We start from the raw sequence: 15,853 nt of genomic DNA on the forward strand, positions 1-15,853 counted from the left end.
AACCCTCTCCAGTGAGGCTGTTTTGAGTGGTGGCTGTTCTTCATGTGCGGCTTGATCGTGATGGGGTGATCGCCACCATTCCTGTTCAGACGTGGTTCCACAGAAGTCTTCCTGTGAATCAACCGTTTCCATCGGATCCATAGGCTAGGAGAGAATGTTCGTAGTGATAGCAAGGAGCCTGAATAAGGCAGCCTCATGTGGGTGAAATCCCTCGGGAGCTTCAAGGATCTTGCTTGCCTGTTGCATTCCTTTCACAGTTGCTCCGTCTTTTATTAAAAGCCATCAGTGTGCGCTGGTGGCACCTTCCCCTTTCTTCACCAGAGCAGTGAGCCGGTGGTTCCCCACTTGACCACCGTAGGCTGATCTGTATGGGCTCAGTGATAGAGACCGTTGCCAAGGAAATTAATTTCTTCAAGGCCACTGCATACAAAATGCCCCTTCATCGGTGGTGCCTCTGGACTCACCCTCGCTAGGGTCTCTTTCTCTCTTATCAGAGACAATGGTTTGGATTGAGATGAGTGGGAGCCCGGCTCAGGGATGCTTGGATCTGCGGTTGTCTTCTAAACCCTCCAAATATCCCTAAGGTCCAGTAGCTTATGGAGACTGTTAGACCTGGCACCATTGGCGTGGCTCTCCCTTCCATTTTTCGCTTTTGACTCCTCTGTGTTTGCCGGTGTTAGATGCTCTGGGCGCTGTGCCACTGCCTTTCAGTGCCACAGCGCGAATGCTCCCTATTGTAAATTGACTGTATGAATTTGTATACTCCTAATTGACCCAAGGAACATGATAGGAAAGTCGAATTTAGTATGCCTGAGCTCCAAATATTAAAGTGCATCCTTTAGTGACGATTATTTCTAAATCCTGTGTTTAAAACTACCACTTTTGGGAAGTGGGTATTTTCTTGCCTAAGCCTTCCCGTGTGCTCTGCTGTTTTGTGTATTGGCTGTCTGGTTTTGGAGGGACAGGGCAGGCTGAGCCCGACCTGGATTGAATAGAGAGATCTGCAGTCGGAGTATGGGGACTGCAAATGATACAGAATGCAGCGGCCAGACTGATTTGCAAGGTGCCTTACCGACACTTCATCACACCCCACCTGAGAAGCCACCACTGACTACCCGCCATAAGGAGAATAGAAGTCAAGGCACTCACCCTGGTCTACAGAGCAACCAGGGGCCGAGGCCCGGCCTACAGAGCAACCAGGGGCCGAGGCCCGGCCTACAGAGCAACCAGGGGCCGAGGCCCGGCCTACAGAGCAACCAGGGGCCGAGGCCCGGCCTACAGAGCAACCAGGGGCCGAGGCCCGGCCTACAGAGCAACCAGGGGCCGAGGCCCGGCCTACAGAGCAACCAGGGGCCGAGGCCCGGCCTACAGAGCAACCAGGGGCCGAGGCCCGGCCTACAGAACAACCAGGGGCCGAGGCCCGGCCTACTTGAGGGCTAGACTCCAACGCTACCAGCATGACCGGGTCCTGAGATCTAACCACCTGCAGCTCCTCACCACCCCCCGCTTTCGCAAGGAGAGGGTAGTCGGCAGAGCTTATGCACTTAGGACCACTAAACTGTGGAATACAATCCCGTCCCTCTCCGTCTGACCGAACCTGAACCAGCCTTTAGACGAGCTCTAAAAACCTGGCTGTTCAACCGTCACTAAGCCTACTTGCACCCTTTGTCTTTCGACTGCCTTAGCGCCGGGACACCTCCGCTGGAGGTAGCTGCGCGCTCTACAAACTCTGAAATAAAAAAATAAAACCTCTAGCTGTCTCTATATAATTGGTGCCCTTCCATGACATAAATGTAATTGTAGCTATCCATTGCATAAAAAAGACCCTGGCAAAACTGTACCAATTCTTCACCCCTCATGGCCTTTCTTGACATAATTTTGGCCATTTCTTGAATAATACTGATGAAATGGGATACCGTATTCGTAGATCAATCGTATTTTAAGAAGATTATAAAAAGACTTACAGAGCCGAATCTCTCTTCTGTGAGGGTACAAGGGGGAGAAGGCATGCAGCTGTTTGGGAGCCAAACTCGTATTAACTAACATGATGAACTGGTATTTCACGACAAAGGTTATCCATGAAAAAAGCTTCTGTTTGGGGGAAGGGAGCTTATTTAGCAAAATAAAAGTCAGTATTTCATGGTGAAATATCTTTATTTTCAGAAATTGGCAAGTTGATGTTTTGGGTAACATTAATTATTCCATTTATGAAACCTATCAAAGGCAGCTTTTTAGGGGTAATCCATGCTGAGTTTGGGAGGTTTGCTACTGATCCTGGATTGGTGGTGCCAGCAGACTGTCACTGCTGTGGCTTTTATTGCCCCACCGTCTTGTAGAAGCAAAAAGGCTTTCTATGATATTATCACGACAGCTGTCGGAGGCATGAGCCTTTACAGTTGGTGTCCCCTCTGGTCTGTGTAAATGTACTAATAGCATTGCTATATCAGCCTTTCGGGCTGGTCTTGCTCCTCTGTCTTTGGTGTGTGGTTGTGACTTTTGTGTCTCTTGACTTATTCCACCATGCCGCATTCATATAGATATACCGCCTTTAGCGTCATTTGGAATCTACCTTTAAGACACCGGAATAACATGTGAAGTGCAGAAGGGTGCTCTGCACTTTGAAAAGTGAAGGGATATCTTACTTTGCATAACTAGATTTAAACTACTTTTAAAACCTATAACCAAAAGTATATTATTAGGGGAATTGTGCAAAGAAATTCATTATTTTTCACCTTCCTTTTCTAAGAATGAGTGCCAACACCCTTGGGGAGGTTGTGACTTGCCTGAGACATCAAAGTAGTTTTAGAATATTTTATTCAGAACCTCTGAATTTTTAGACTACCTATGTGAAAATTATGCTACAGATTGCCATTTGGTAGGGTTCATTCAACGTTTTCTTGGGGTGCCGGAGGGAAGAGTAGCCACCCACCAAAAACCCCCTGAACAATTCTGACCTTTCCGCCTTCACTCGCCTGCTCAGTGTTCTTCTAGGTAGATGTTTATGACCCACGGTTTTCAAAGTCGGCTTGCCTTCTTCTGGTCTCTTAGTAAAATGTATCCTTTTACATGTTTCTTGTCAATCTGGAGACATAGGACTAGGACTTTTGAGTAAACAGAAATGACGGTAATGGCTCCTATATTGGCATTCAGTAAATCCCTTCCTGTCTGGATGATCCACCGTGCAACTCCTCACGTGTGTACTCCTACCGCCAGATGAGATTGGTTTGTTGCATGGTTACCCTAAGGCACCCTGGAACCACCTGGGTTATGTGAGCTTGATAGTGTGGTAAGAGGAATGGCAGACTTTGAGGTGGGCATGCCCCTGGCTTCACTAACAGCTCTTCTGACTTAGGGCATGCCAAGATTATGTACGATTGCTAGCACAAGAGTCGGTAGGTGTGTGCCATGGCAGAGTATACCAAGATTTCTAAGTACTTTGCTAGAGAATTTATATTACCCTAATCTTTATTGTTAACTCCTTACGTTATTTATTTATTTTACTCTGAGGTTGACTTTTTTTTTTTTCTTTCTTCTACTTCCCTCCCTGACCCTTTTCCTAAACTTTGCTTCTGCCCCCATTCCTGTTAGTCAATCTTTTAAAAACACTATTCCTAATCCAAGTTTTCTCCCAATGCTGATTTTTGTATTGATCCATTGATTCTAACATCATATTTTGACAGGGAAACTGTAGTTATTGGGCTTATTTAGTTTCTCTATTTATTTTGGATTTTTTTATATAGCACATACAATACCTGAAGCATCACAGCACCTTGCACAGCTAAAAGCAGTTGTAATACAAAACATCACATATAAATAAGTGAGCAGGAGCAGTTTATTACACAATATGCGGCGGCGGCCTCTGATGCGACGTCGATCCTCTTCTCCGGCGATGCGAGTTGCTTCGACAACGATGCGATCCGTGACAGGCCCTGCGACATGCTTCCCGGTGATGTGGCGGCATCTGCTGTGATGTCGATCCTCTTCTCCGGCGATGCAACGCGCTTCGGGGACCCTGCGATGAATCAACGGTTCTTCTGGACCGCGACTGGCCCTGCGACATGCTTCTCGGTGATGCGGCGGCATCTGATGCGACGTCGATCCTCTTCTCCGGCGATGCAAGGCGCTTTCTCGTTGTAAAGCGGCAGTGCAGCGACACGCTTGTTGCTCGTGAGTTGCGCTTCCAGCTCCTTGCGACACGCAGTCCCTCAGAAAGCCTTGCAAAATAGCAGGCACTTCCAAAGAACTCTTGGGGAGCTGGTGGGTGAAGTCTGTTGTCCCTGAGACTTCAGCAGGAGGCAAGCTCTTTTCTCAAGCCCTTTCCTTTCTTTCAGAGTGCAGGGCAGAGACATCAGATGCACCACAGGAGGTGGAGCCAGCATTGTGGAGGGAAAGCACAGCCCTATTCAGGTCCCAGGTGCAACTCCTCCCACCCCTCTAGATGTAGATCCCTCTATTCAGCCCTGTGCTGACTCACCCTGTCTCCTGGAATCCCCCAGCCCCTGTCACTCAAACTCCTGACAAGGAATACCCAACCTAGCAGAGGCAGGTTTGGATGGTTAGACAAGAAAATACCTTCTTTCTAAAAGTGGTATTTTCAAACAGAATGTTAAAACCAACTTCACTAAAAGATGTATTTTATCATTCTGAGTTCAGGCATACTAAACTCGAATTTCTACCATGTTCCCTGAGTCAGTTAGGATTATAAGATGTAACAATCAAACTGCTCATTCCAGTCTATGGGGAACAGGTAGCCTTGCAATAGTGAAAAACAAAAAATGGCTGTAATTCACTATTAGGACATGCCACACACACCAGGGCATGTCCTACCTTATACTTACAATACACCCTGCCCTTGGGCCTACCATAGGGTTGTCTGATATGAAGAAAAGGGAAGGTTTAGAGACTGGCAAGTGGGTGCACTTGCACAGTCAGCATGGCAGTACCAGACTGCACGTAGGCTCTGCAATGGCAGGCCTTAGACACATTTTAACAGGCTGCTTCTGTGGGTGGCATAACCAGTGCTGCAAGCCCACAAGCAGCATTTGGATTACCAGCCCTGGGCACTCCTGGTGCACTGTACTAGGGTCTTACAGGTAAACCAATCAATCCAATCATGGAATCACTAATCCATACATCAATTTACAACAGGGAACACTTGCACTGTGGCACTGGACAGCAGTGGCACAGTGCCCAAAGCATCTAATACCAGCAAAAACACATAAAGCAACAGCAAAAAATGGAAGGGAGACCCACGCCAAGGTGCCAGGTCTAACATCACCCAATAGGGTTTCCACGCGCTTGCAGGTCCCGGAGGCTTATTCGAACAGCCAGTTCTTGAGGGCCATTTGGAATTGCCGAAGTGAGATGATGGTCTGAAGGTGCATAGGGTACCCCATGTGCTCACCTAGCAAAAAAGGAGATGACTGGTGTCGGCATAGAGTGAGTTTGATCCGTATGTTGAGGGTTGCTGGAAACTGGGGCTGTGGATCGAAATAAGGAGTGTACTTCAAGGGCACCATAATGGAGGACAAACGTGTCTATGATCTGCAGGGTTTGAAGCACAGTGATTCTCCGTTCCGATATTATCCGTCATGACATTTGTTGTCTTGGCACAACCCTGAGTCTCTACAGTGAGTGCTTGTATGTTTTCACCAAAAGCGTCTCACTGCATTAGGCAGATTGAATCTTTAGTCCTTCAGCTCGATCTGAACCCTACCAATGCGAAGATCTCGTTGGCTTGTGCTGAGTGGTGGCGTCCCTTCCAAGTGGGCAATGAAAGTTGGTCTTCAGGGATGCCACTCTTGTGCCTCTGTCAGCTTGAAGTAGCCATGCAGAGCAACAGTACAGGAGCGAGGGGGGACAGTCACCCATGTTTTTAATATTTGAGTATTACAACTACTTCCATCCTCACTGGATATTCACTCCATCCCACCCTTCACTACCCTTGGGTCCTAGTTACCCAAAGGAAGGGGGTAGCAAAATGTAATGTCACAAAGTCCTTATGGTGAGATTTCACTGCTGCCACTTTCAGGTACCTTTTCCCTCTATTGTGGCTCTGTTCACCTACCTTGCTATGTGAGGTGTACTAAACACTCCCACATTCATTGGGAATTCACTTGGTTGTTAGTCTTGTGTCCTGTTTCTCCAACATGGCTCCATCATATTGTCATAGAGCTATGTAGCATAGCTCCCCTTTGCCCAATCTCCTAATTTCTGAGTATCCTGCTTGTCTTATATGAGGCATTGACTGCTTCATGGTATGGTATTGCTACACCTCCTCCTCAATCTCCGGATTCTTCCTCTATACTTTTTTCATAGTTGTCTCTCTCCTTTAAGCAACTATTTAGTAGTTCACATTGTGAATCTGATACTCGGTGGCAGAATGTCTGCCTCTATTTAAGTCTCATGGTTGCTGCTTCGCTTCCTCTATTGTATTTAAGACTGGTTTGGTTTTCCCTAAACCTGGTGCATAAGCTTGGTCAGCTCTCTGCTGAGGCCCTTTCCCTAGGGGAATGAATGTGAGTGTTTTAAAGACTGGGTCCAGTATTGTGTGTGACTCCAGTGTCTGTGAGGCCACCAGCTGGTGCTGCTACCAGTCCGCCTAGGCTGAGTCTGTATTGGCTGCAGGGACCTAATTGGTCGGTGACCTGTTTACTGGAGCTATTTGTCTACAAACAATGAACATTTTTAAGTCTAGGTTTGAGTTTCCATTGATGACTTAGTCAGCTGATGTATCTAGCCGACTATCAGGCGTGTGCCAACAGGAAGATATGTGGGTGGGTGGTCAGGGGCTTACGCCTGGAAAAGGCTTCCTTTGGGAGAAGTCAGGCTCCATAGAGCTCAGGCTGCTATGGACCATCCTTGCCCTCTTTCAGGGGATTTAGAGCAGGATGTGGAGTCCTTGCAGGGATGGCTGTTGGAGAGGCTGTATGATCTGGCCCCCGCAATGGCCCCTCGGGATAGGGCTAAGAGGGTTTCAGCCCCATGGTTCACTAAGGCATTGTGTGCTACTCGTGCCCAGTGTAAGGTGGCCGAGAGGGCATGGCGCCTTCGCTATGACCCGGAAGCTAGATTGGCTTATAGGACAATGATTAAATCCTATCATCAGGATATTCTCCGGGAGAAAAAGGATTATCTGGCCAGGAGGATTGAGACTGCCTCCAACTCCTGTAAAGAGATCTTTACTGTGGTGAGGGAGTTTACGGCGCCCAGATCCAACGTGTCCCACAGTGTTCCATCGGAGCGCTGGGTCTGTGATCTGGCCAAATTTTTCACGGATAAGATAAAATCTATCCAGGACTCTTTCCCAGTGAGGTCTGTGGAGGTGTGTTCCAGTCCGATGGCCGGATTGTCCTCCCCGTCCGCGCAGGGTGTGGTTCTTGCTGAGTTTCCTCCTGTCTCGGCTGATGTTTCTTTAGCTCTTCTGGCCAACCTTAAATCGGGCTCACCACTGGATTCTTGTCCTGCCAAATTTTTGGCCAAGATGGCGGCCGTGGTTAACCCACTAGTCAACCCTTTGGTGAATCTATCCTTGAGGGAGGGGAGGGTTCCGGTGCCCTGGAAAAGAGCTATGGTGATCCCCCTCCTCAAAAAGCCTGGGTTGGACTCTGAGGTTTTGGCCAATTATAGGCCGATTTCCCTTCTGCCGGCCTTGGCTAAGATTACAGAGAAGCATGTACATGGCGTTCTCTCTAGCTTTCTCGAATCCAATGATTTGTTCCATCCATCGCAGTCCGGTTTCCGTCCTAATTTAAGTACGGAGACGGCACTTCTGGAAGTGTCGGAGATCATCAGGGAGACACTGGATTCTGGAGGAAGGGCCATGCTCGTCATGCTGGATTTGTCGGCGGCCTTTGACACCGTCCCCCATGAGGTGCTCCTCTCCAGACTTTATGACATCGGTCTGAGGGGGACGGTGTTCAATTGGTTTACATCTTTTCTCGAGGGCCGCCGACAAACGGTCTGGGCCTCTCCGAGCTCCGCCGAGATGCCGCCATTGGGAGTTGGTGTTCCACAGGGTTCTGTGTTGAGCCCGACTCTGTTCAACATCTTTATGACACCTTTGGCGGCACTGGTGGAGTCCTCTGGGGCCCGGATCGTATTCTACGCTGATGACACTCAACTGCTCTTCACGTGTGGGAAAGCTCAGGCTTTTGATGGAGAGAACATCCGGGGTTGCTTGGAGACGGTCTTTGGCTGGTTCCAGCGGAACAGCCTTAAGGCAAACTCCAGTAAATCGGAGGTGTTGTTTTTCGGCTGCTCTCTGGACCCTGACTGGCAGGCCTGGTGGCCATTAGGTATGGATTCCCCTGTCCAGGCATCGCTCGTGGCTAAGAATCTGGGAGTGAAGGTTGACAATAATTTGTCACTGAGCTCACATATTTTTGGCCTGGTGGGTACCTGCTTCGGCATTCTTAAGATGCTCCGGAAGTTCCTGCCTTTACTCACAGAAGAGCATAGAAAGATCACTGTGCAAGCCTTGATAGGCTCCAGATTGGACTACGCGAACGTCCTTTATGTAGGTCTTCCGGAATATCTGGTTCAGCGGCTGCAGGTTGTGCAGAACTCCGCGGCCCGGGCTATCTTTGGCCTTCATAGGCGAGCGAGAGCTTCGGGTCTGGTGCGATCGCTTCATTGGTTACCTATCCGGAAGCGGATTATGTTTAAAGCACTGACCCTGGCGCATAAAGCGCTTTTTGGCGCCAGAGCAAAGTATCTACAGCGGAGACTGTCTTTCTACCGCCCAGCTAGATCTCTGCGGTCGGAATCTTTGTTTCTCGCGGTGGTTCCTCGAGTGAGGAAGGCCCGCACTGGGGGTCGCTCTTTTAGTTTGAGGGCCCCTCAGTTGTGGAACTCTTTGCCTTTGGACCTACGGTCCTCCTCTTCTCTCCTTTTGTATAGGAAGAGCCTCAAGACGTGGCTTTTTAACCTTTAGGGTGTCTCTGTCTTTTCCTTTTGTCTGTTTTACTGAGCTGCCTCGATAAAGCGCCGGGACACTCCACGGAGTAGCCGTGCGCTATAGAAATAAAAGTTTAACATAACATAACAAAAGACAAGACGAACAGGCACAAGGTTGGTTGATGCTGGTGACTCTCAAGACCCTTGTGGTATTGCAGCCCATGGGTAGCCTGCGATGTGGGTGAGGTGTAGAAAAGCATGGAGTCAAGAGCCTGGGCCGTTTGTACTCACGTTGCAGTAAGTGGGCCATGATATGTTAGCACTGTTACGATTGCTTACCCACAAAACCCGGTGGATCTCTGAGGTCCACGGGGATGGTTACAGAAGTTTGGCGCCTTAGTGAGAGAAAGAGAAGCGTGCTAGGGCAAGTGGTGTGACATCGGGCAAGTGTTTCCCTGAATGAATGCTCCGTAATAAATCTATACAGCGGCCCATTATCGTATGTATGTTGACATTCAGTACCTTTGGTGAGCCAGAAAAGAGGGAGATGGCCCTATGCTGTAGCAGGACCTCTGCCTTCGAGCTACAGACCAGCCTGTGCCACTTAGCCAGCAGTGCATGAGTCTTTATTAATGAAAGTATCTCAGGTTCATGGATTAACTGGTGGATCAGCTCTTGTAATATGAATTGGAATGTATAATGGCGTACCCTATTGTACCCGAAGAACTTTTTACATAGGCATCTTGCATGCCTACACCACAAATTCACAGAATGTGTGCCAGCTCTTTTGCAGGTTTTTTACCATCGACCACTAATATTAAACTGCATAGCTAGGCAAGGGTTGTATATGTGGACCAGAGGGCAGTGATATGATGGATTGCATGTCCAATTATTTTAAGCATTTTTTTTCTCTTTTACCCACTAGAAAAGAGGCATTACAAGGAAGATCCAGTCTCTTCTGTCTACGATACTCTCCCGCAAAATGTCCTCTCCAGCGGCAAAGGACCAGGCAGAGAGCCAGAACTTCCCCTTTCTGTTGGATGATCACACGGTTGGTGCATTCAAGGAATCAAAAACTCTCATCCTGCTCAGAGGTCTCCCGGGCAGTGGGAAAAGTCACTTGGCTAAAGAAATTCTTGACAAGTATGGCGATGCTGCCCGCGTGATTTCAGCCGATAAATATGACATTGAGCCGGCAGTTAAATCTGTCATTTCTGATAAATACAACCAATTGGATAAGGCTCTGATTGGAAACTGCAACAAAAAAGGTGTCCATGTTCTTGTCCTGGATGACACTCACCATGATCAGGAGCGCTTGGAAGCCATCTTTGACATCGCAGATGATCACAAATTTACTGTCGTCATTGTTGAACCAAAAACACAGTGGCGTCGGGATTGCAATCAACTGAAGGACAAGAGTCACTGGAAGCTGTCGTTGGAGGAGCTGAAGGGCTTGAAGGCTCCCTTTGACGCGGATGTTCTGCCTTTGTACTTTGGCTGGTTCCTGACCACCTCAAGTGCGGATATCTTGAAAAAAATGAGGCACAATTTCTTGGAACACCTTGGCAGTCTCAAAGCTTTCCGAAAACGAGCCAAGCCCAACTGTACGTATCTTTAAGATTGTGGCTGTTTTAGAGATTTTTGTCTAGTTCTGGACCAGATAGTGACTTTTTAGGAGAGGAAGAATGCTTACTGTATCACTTTATTTTAGAATATAAAGACTTTATATAGCAATTAATAAAGACACATAGGGAAACTGCCATAGAAAGTGTAGGGTCACTCCTTGTAGCCAAATGTGGAAGCCATGGCCATGGCTGATGCCAGGGTTGGCTTTAGCGCTGGTGGCGCCCTGTGTGATAATGTTTGTTGGCGCCCCCCCAATGGGGCATCAGGTTCTTTAAAAGTGATGAACATGGCGCCCCCACCCCAAGTCAGTGCCCGGTGCGGTGGCACCGATCGCACCGCCCTAGAGCCGGACCTGGCTGATGCCTTGGGCACGGGACGGCATCTGGGGTAAACATGCTTTCCTGGCAGTGTGTAACTGACACTTAAATGAGGAAAACCCTACACTACTTTAATGTTCATTTTTATTAGTCACAGACTTTTATGCACATAAATACCTGAACCCCACACAACACTCCCCTGAAGTGCTGCAGGGTTCAAAATGAGGAGAAATATTAGAAAAGTCGTGGATATTGGTGATCGGCATTGATGACCAAGGGGAGCACTTTCTAAAAATATTCTTTATAGAACCCATTTCATTATTTATTTGTTCCTTTCCTAAAATCTAAGGGGCAGATTTACAAGAAAGTGTCGCATCTGTACAGATGCGTCACTTTCCCTGCGCCACCCTTAGAAACCCTTGAGCCACCATAGATGCACCATATTTACAATACGGCGCACTATGGCGCAAGGATTGACAGATGCATCAGAAATTCTGACGCAAGTGCAGCGCAAAAGTCACGCAAGGGGCTTGTAAATCTGCCCCTAAGTATTGTTCTGATTTTGCTAAAGTAACACCACAATGACCCTGGAAGTTACAGCGATTTCGGCAGATGGCTTCCTTAAAAGACATTTTTTATTTAAGGATTTATGGGGCAATGACATGTTTGATTTTTCTTGCTAACCCATTGAAAGTTCTAAATGCCCATGTTTGGGGTTCATTTATTTTCATTCCGGAGTTTCACTTTGAATGTTCAAATTTAGGGGCACTTCATTGATGATGAATGTGGCGCTGCTTTGTGTGTGATTATAAGAGAATGTGATGACGGTATGAACTCCAAATGTTTATTTCCAAAGAACCTCGAAAGCAACCCTCTGCGACAAAAACGACAAAGTAAATACTGTGGGCCTCATGTACGAGGTTTTGGCGTAGGGCAGTGCAGCAAGGTATCTACAAGATACGGCACATTACTGTCCTTCTGTTCTACGCACAAACATCAGCCACGCACCAACGCAGACACTCTTGCTCCACGGTGCAAGAGTGCCAGTGTAGCAGGGATGACTACTTTTGTGCAGGACAGGACACCTTCCTGCACAAAGACCATAATCGATAGCATTTTCATCTTTCTATTGCAGCATGCATATAAAGAGGAAAAAACAAGGAGATTGAATGCTTGTTTTTGTGTGGAAAAGAAAACATTCCTGGACAAAAACAATCATTGATGGTGTTTTTTTCTTTCCATATGTGCTGCATGCAGCATGCATAGAGGAAAAAACGAGGAGAAATACAAGTATTTCTTCTTATTGCGCCTCCTTATGTCTCCCCTGGGGAGTGGTAGGATTCTGGCCCATTCCCAGGTTTACGAAATGTTGTAAATCTGGGAACGCAGTAGAATCCATGGGTGTTGCGTGGGAATGCCTGCAGCAACACCCATGGCACGCCCCTTTCACGCATAGGGATGTGTGAAAAGGGGCCATATTTGCAAGGCCATGAAAGGCCACACAGGGTGGCTTTGTGTGGCCTTGTAAATATGGACAGCACACTGCGCTGCGGCGAAAAACCTTATAAGTGTTTAGTTGTCCAGCATAATATCCATGGTGCAACAATATCAAGTGTTGCATGGCTAAACACTTATAAGGTCCCAAAGGCGAGACCTATTGGCTATGCCAATGCTTGTTTTGAGTGAGTGGCTCGTCCAGGTATGCCACTGTGAGGTAGAGATGCTGCGAGTGCTTTTACAGGAGCCCCTGTGACATTGCGCCTCTTCAAAATGTAGCCCCTATTCCCGTCTTCTCGCACCCAGTGCATCCTTAAATGTCCCGTGTACAGCCGGGGTTGACACTCCTATTTCCCCTGCCCTCCAGTGACACTTTACCTGTCACAGGTGGTGGTGGTGGACGTGGACGTGGTGGTGATGGTGGTGGTGGACTTGGTGGTGGTGGACATGGTGGTGGTGGACATGGTGGTGGATGTGGTGGTGGTGGTGGTGGGGTGGACATGGTTGTAGATGTGGTGGACGTGGTGGTGGACGTGGTGGTGGTGGATGTGGTGGTGTTGGTGGACGTGGTGTTGGTGGATGTGGTGTTGGATGTGGTGGTGATGGACTTGGTGTTGTTGGTGGATGTGGTAGTGGATGTGGTGGTGGACGTGGTGGTGGTGGACGTGGTGGTGATGTTGGACATGGTGGTGATGTTGGACGTGGTGGTGGTGGTGGTGGTGGACTTGGTGGTGAATGTGGTGGTGGAGGTGGGGGTGGACATGGTTGTAGATGTGGTGGACGTGATGGTGGTGGATGTGGTGGTGTTGGTGGGGGTGGTGTTGGTGGATGTGGTGTTGGATGTGGCGGATGTGGTGGTGGTAGAGGACGTAGTGGTGGTGGTAGAGGAAGTAGTGGTGGTGGACGTGGTGGTGGTGGACGTAGTGGTGGTGGATGTGGTGGTGGAGGACGTGGTGGTGTCGGTGGCAGTGGTGGATGTGGTGGTGGTGTTGGTGGACGTGGTAGTGGATGTGGTGGTGGACATGGTGGTGGTGGACGTGGTGGTGGTGGACGTGGTGGTGGTGGACGTGGTGGTGATGTTGGACGTGGTGGTGGTGGTTGGGGACATGATGGTGGTGGACGTGGTGGTGGTGGGCGTAGTGGTAGACGTGGTGGTGGTGGATGTGGTAGTGGTGGTGGACGTGGTGGTGGACGTGGTGGTGGTGGAGGACGTGGTGGTGGACGTGGTGGTGGACATGGTGGTGGTGGATGTGGTGGTGGTGGTAGACGAGGACAAGCTCTGGTAATTTATATGTGGTTGACTCTATGGTATCTTTCCTCCATAAATGGAAGCAATTGTTGATTGTTATTTTGAAATCATAGCAGATAAAGCACTGCCACTACTCGAGTTATACAAGCATTTTAGGCCCCGCAGCTGGTAGTAGGAAAGTGACCTGCAAACATAATGCAATGCAGTGAAATGGAATGTGATGGGACACTTTGGAGAGAGAGCCGTGCACAAGGGAAAACTTATAATGTGATATTTTATGGCTCAGTAGTGTCTGCCTTATATTGAGGCTATTATTTATTGTCGTTACAAAGAACATTGTAAGATTAATTGCTGTCGCTGTGCGACATGCGACAATAAAGAGAGAGAGCGAAAGAGGGTGCAAGAGAAAGAGAGTGGGGGGGAATGGGAAAAAAAAGTTCGGCACTCGCTGTGTTTAATCACTGTGAATGACTAATGCTGGAATGCAAACAAGCAGCAGCTGTTTTAAAGCACACTTGTGCTTGTGCTGACCTCCACCTTGCCGTAGCTAGCAGCGGTAGCGCCAAAGCCATATGTTTTCAATTAGAACGTGTGCCGTTGCTCGCTCCCGCAAGGTGGATGCCAGCACTCGCATGAGTGTGCTTGAAAAGGAGCAGACCGATTGCTAAAGGCCCTCCTAGGGCTGCGAATGCGCACTGCCTAGGCGAGACCTGAAAATACATATATACGGTTAGAGCATTCCGAACCCAATATGCCATATGGGTATCGCACCCCGTCAATACTTGTCACCAAGACGCACTATTCGCAAACCTCCAACAGTGCAACAGACATAACATCTTGCATACTCAAAAACAGTTCAAAGATTCCAACACCAGGCTAGTCTGTCTTTATTTGCTGGGCAAATGGCATGTTCTTATCCAAAGAAGCATGTAAGCAATTGGTAATAGACCCCAGGTAGACCTCTCTGCCGCCAAAAATCACACGCTCGCAGTTCATGGACAACGACGCTGCCATTGATCCGGAGATTTAATGATTATTCCATGGAGCGAAAACCATATAGGCAGGTTCTGCTAAGAGTAGATTGTGCATTCTGAAATGGAAGCTTCTTAGGGTGGAACTGTATTAGCAGGACAACGTTCGGCGACTGTGCACTGAGGCACTTAAATTGGAGTCCCCATTAGAAAAGGACCACATGCCTGACCTTGAACAATGGAGACCATCCGTTTCAATTCAGAACTCAGCGTTTGAGTGTGAGCATGTGTACGTGTTTGATGTATAATACCAGGGAATTTATATGGATGGCGTTAGTTGATGTTACAAGTAACTATTTTTGGTGCCAATGCAGTTTCAACCATTGCACTGCCTGTACCAGCACCAAACCCCTTCCCTTCTATAAGTTGTTCATCATTTATCTATAAATGGAACATGTTTTATAAAGTGGTTAATGCAGTTGTTTTTCTTTATCTCTAATTGTGCTTTTAGTCATCCACGATGAAAACCACAGAGGCAAAGTAGATCTGATCAGTTATTTTGGACAGAAACCCAACATCTTGCATTGTACTACGAAATATTGCAATCATGGAACCGCGCCTGGATCCAAGGAGTATGCTCAAAATGAGGTTTGTATTCTTTTAATTTTCTTTCTGACTACTGTATATAACTGTATCTAGTACATGGGGTGATCACTGGCTACATGTTGATTTTTTTTTTGCTTTCTCATTTGGGCAAAGGGTCAGCTGTTAATAAGTCCTCATTGAACATTCGAGCTCTCTCCCGCCATACCTATTCAGGGAGTCAGACTATTTTACCTGTGTCATGTCCATAGGCGGATAGTTTACGTCAAATTTCAAGTATATCAATGCTAAAGCTGAACAGGTTACTTAACTTTAGTAACTTTTTTTTCTAGTGTGTGCTTTGTCATCCGGGTGGGGGTGGGTGGGGGTTATTTTAAAATTACCTCTACGTCCCTCGTCCTCGACCCAGTCATCACTAATGAGGTATTCCACTTGACAGGAAACAAAACAGGAAACACTTTTAGGCTCTACCCACCCTACATAGTACATAGCCAACATAAAGCACTTCCTATTTTGTTTCCTGTCGGTGGACCTGACTGGGGACGCTTGGGTAGGTGCTGGGCACTTACCTGCTTCGTGTTGTCCTGTGGTTTCCTCCTTTGTTGGGCTCTGGGGGTGCTCATGGACCTTCATGGGAACTGCTTAAGTCTGGATGCTTGGCTTTCTGGACTCCTTCGGGTTGTTAGTTGCCG

General features: G+C 47.9%; 1 protein-coding gene across 3 annotated transcripts in view; it reads left to right on the forward strand.

The window, feature by feature from the left end:
* The window catches only part of LOC146869096 (2',3'-cyclic-nucleotide 3'-phosphodiesterase-like), a 192,758-nt gene that overhangs the window by 144,606 nt on the left and 32,299 nt on the right, over positions 1-15,853 (forward strand). For all 3 annotated transcript variants that reach the window (XM_085602987.1, XM_085603413.1, XM_085603311.1), the window contains 2 exons: positions 9,824-10,502; positions 15,070-15,206. In XM_085602987.1, coding sequence (XP_085459113.1) covers positions 9,824-10,502; positions 15,070-15,206 — 816 coding nt within the window. The remainder of the gene's footprint in view (positions 1-9,823; positions 10,503-15,069; positions 15,207-15,853) is intronic.

Source organism: Triturus cristatus, chromosome 1_1, assembly GCF_964204655.1.
Source record: "Triturus cristatus chromosome 1_1, aTriCri1.1, whole genome shotgun sequence".
In the NCBI taxonomy this organism is placed as follows: domain Eukaryota; kingdom Metazoa; phylum Chordata; class Amphibia; order Caudata; family Salamandridae; genus Triturus; species Triturus cristatus.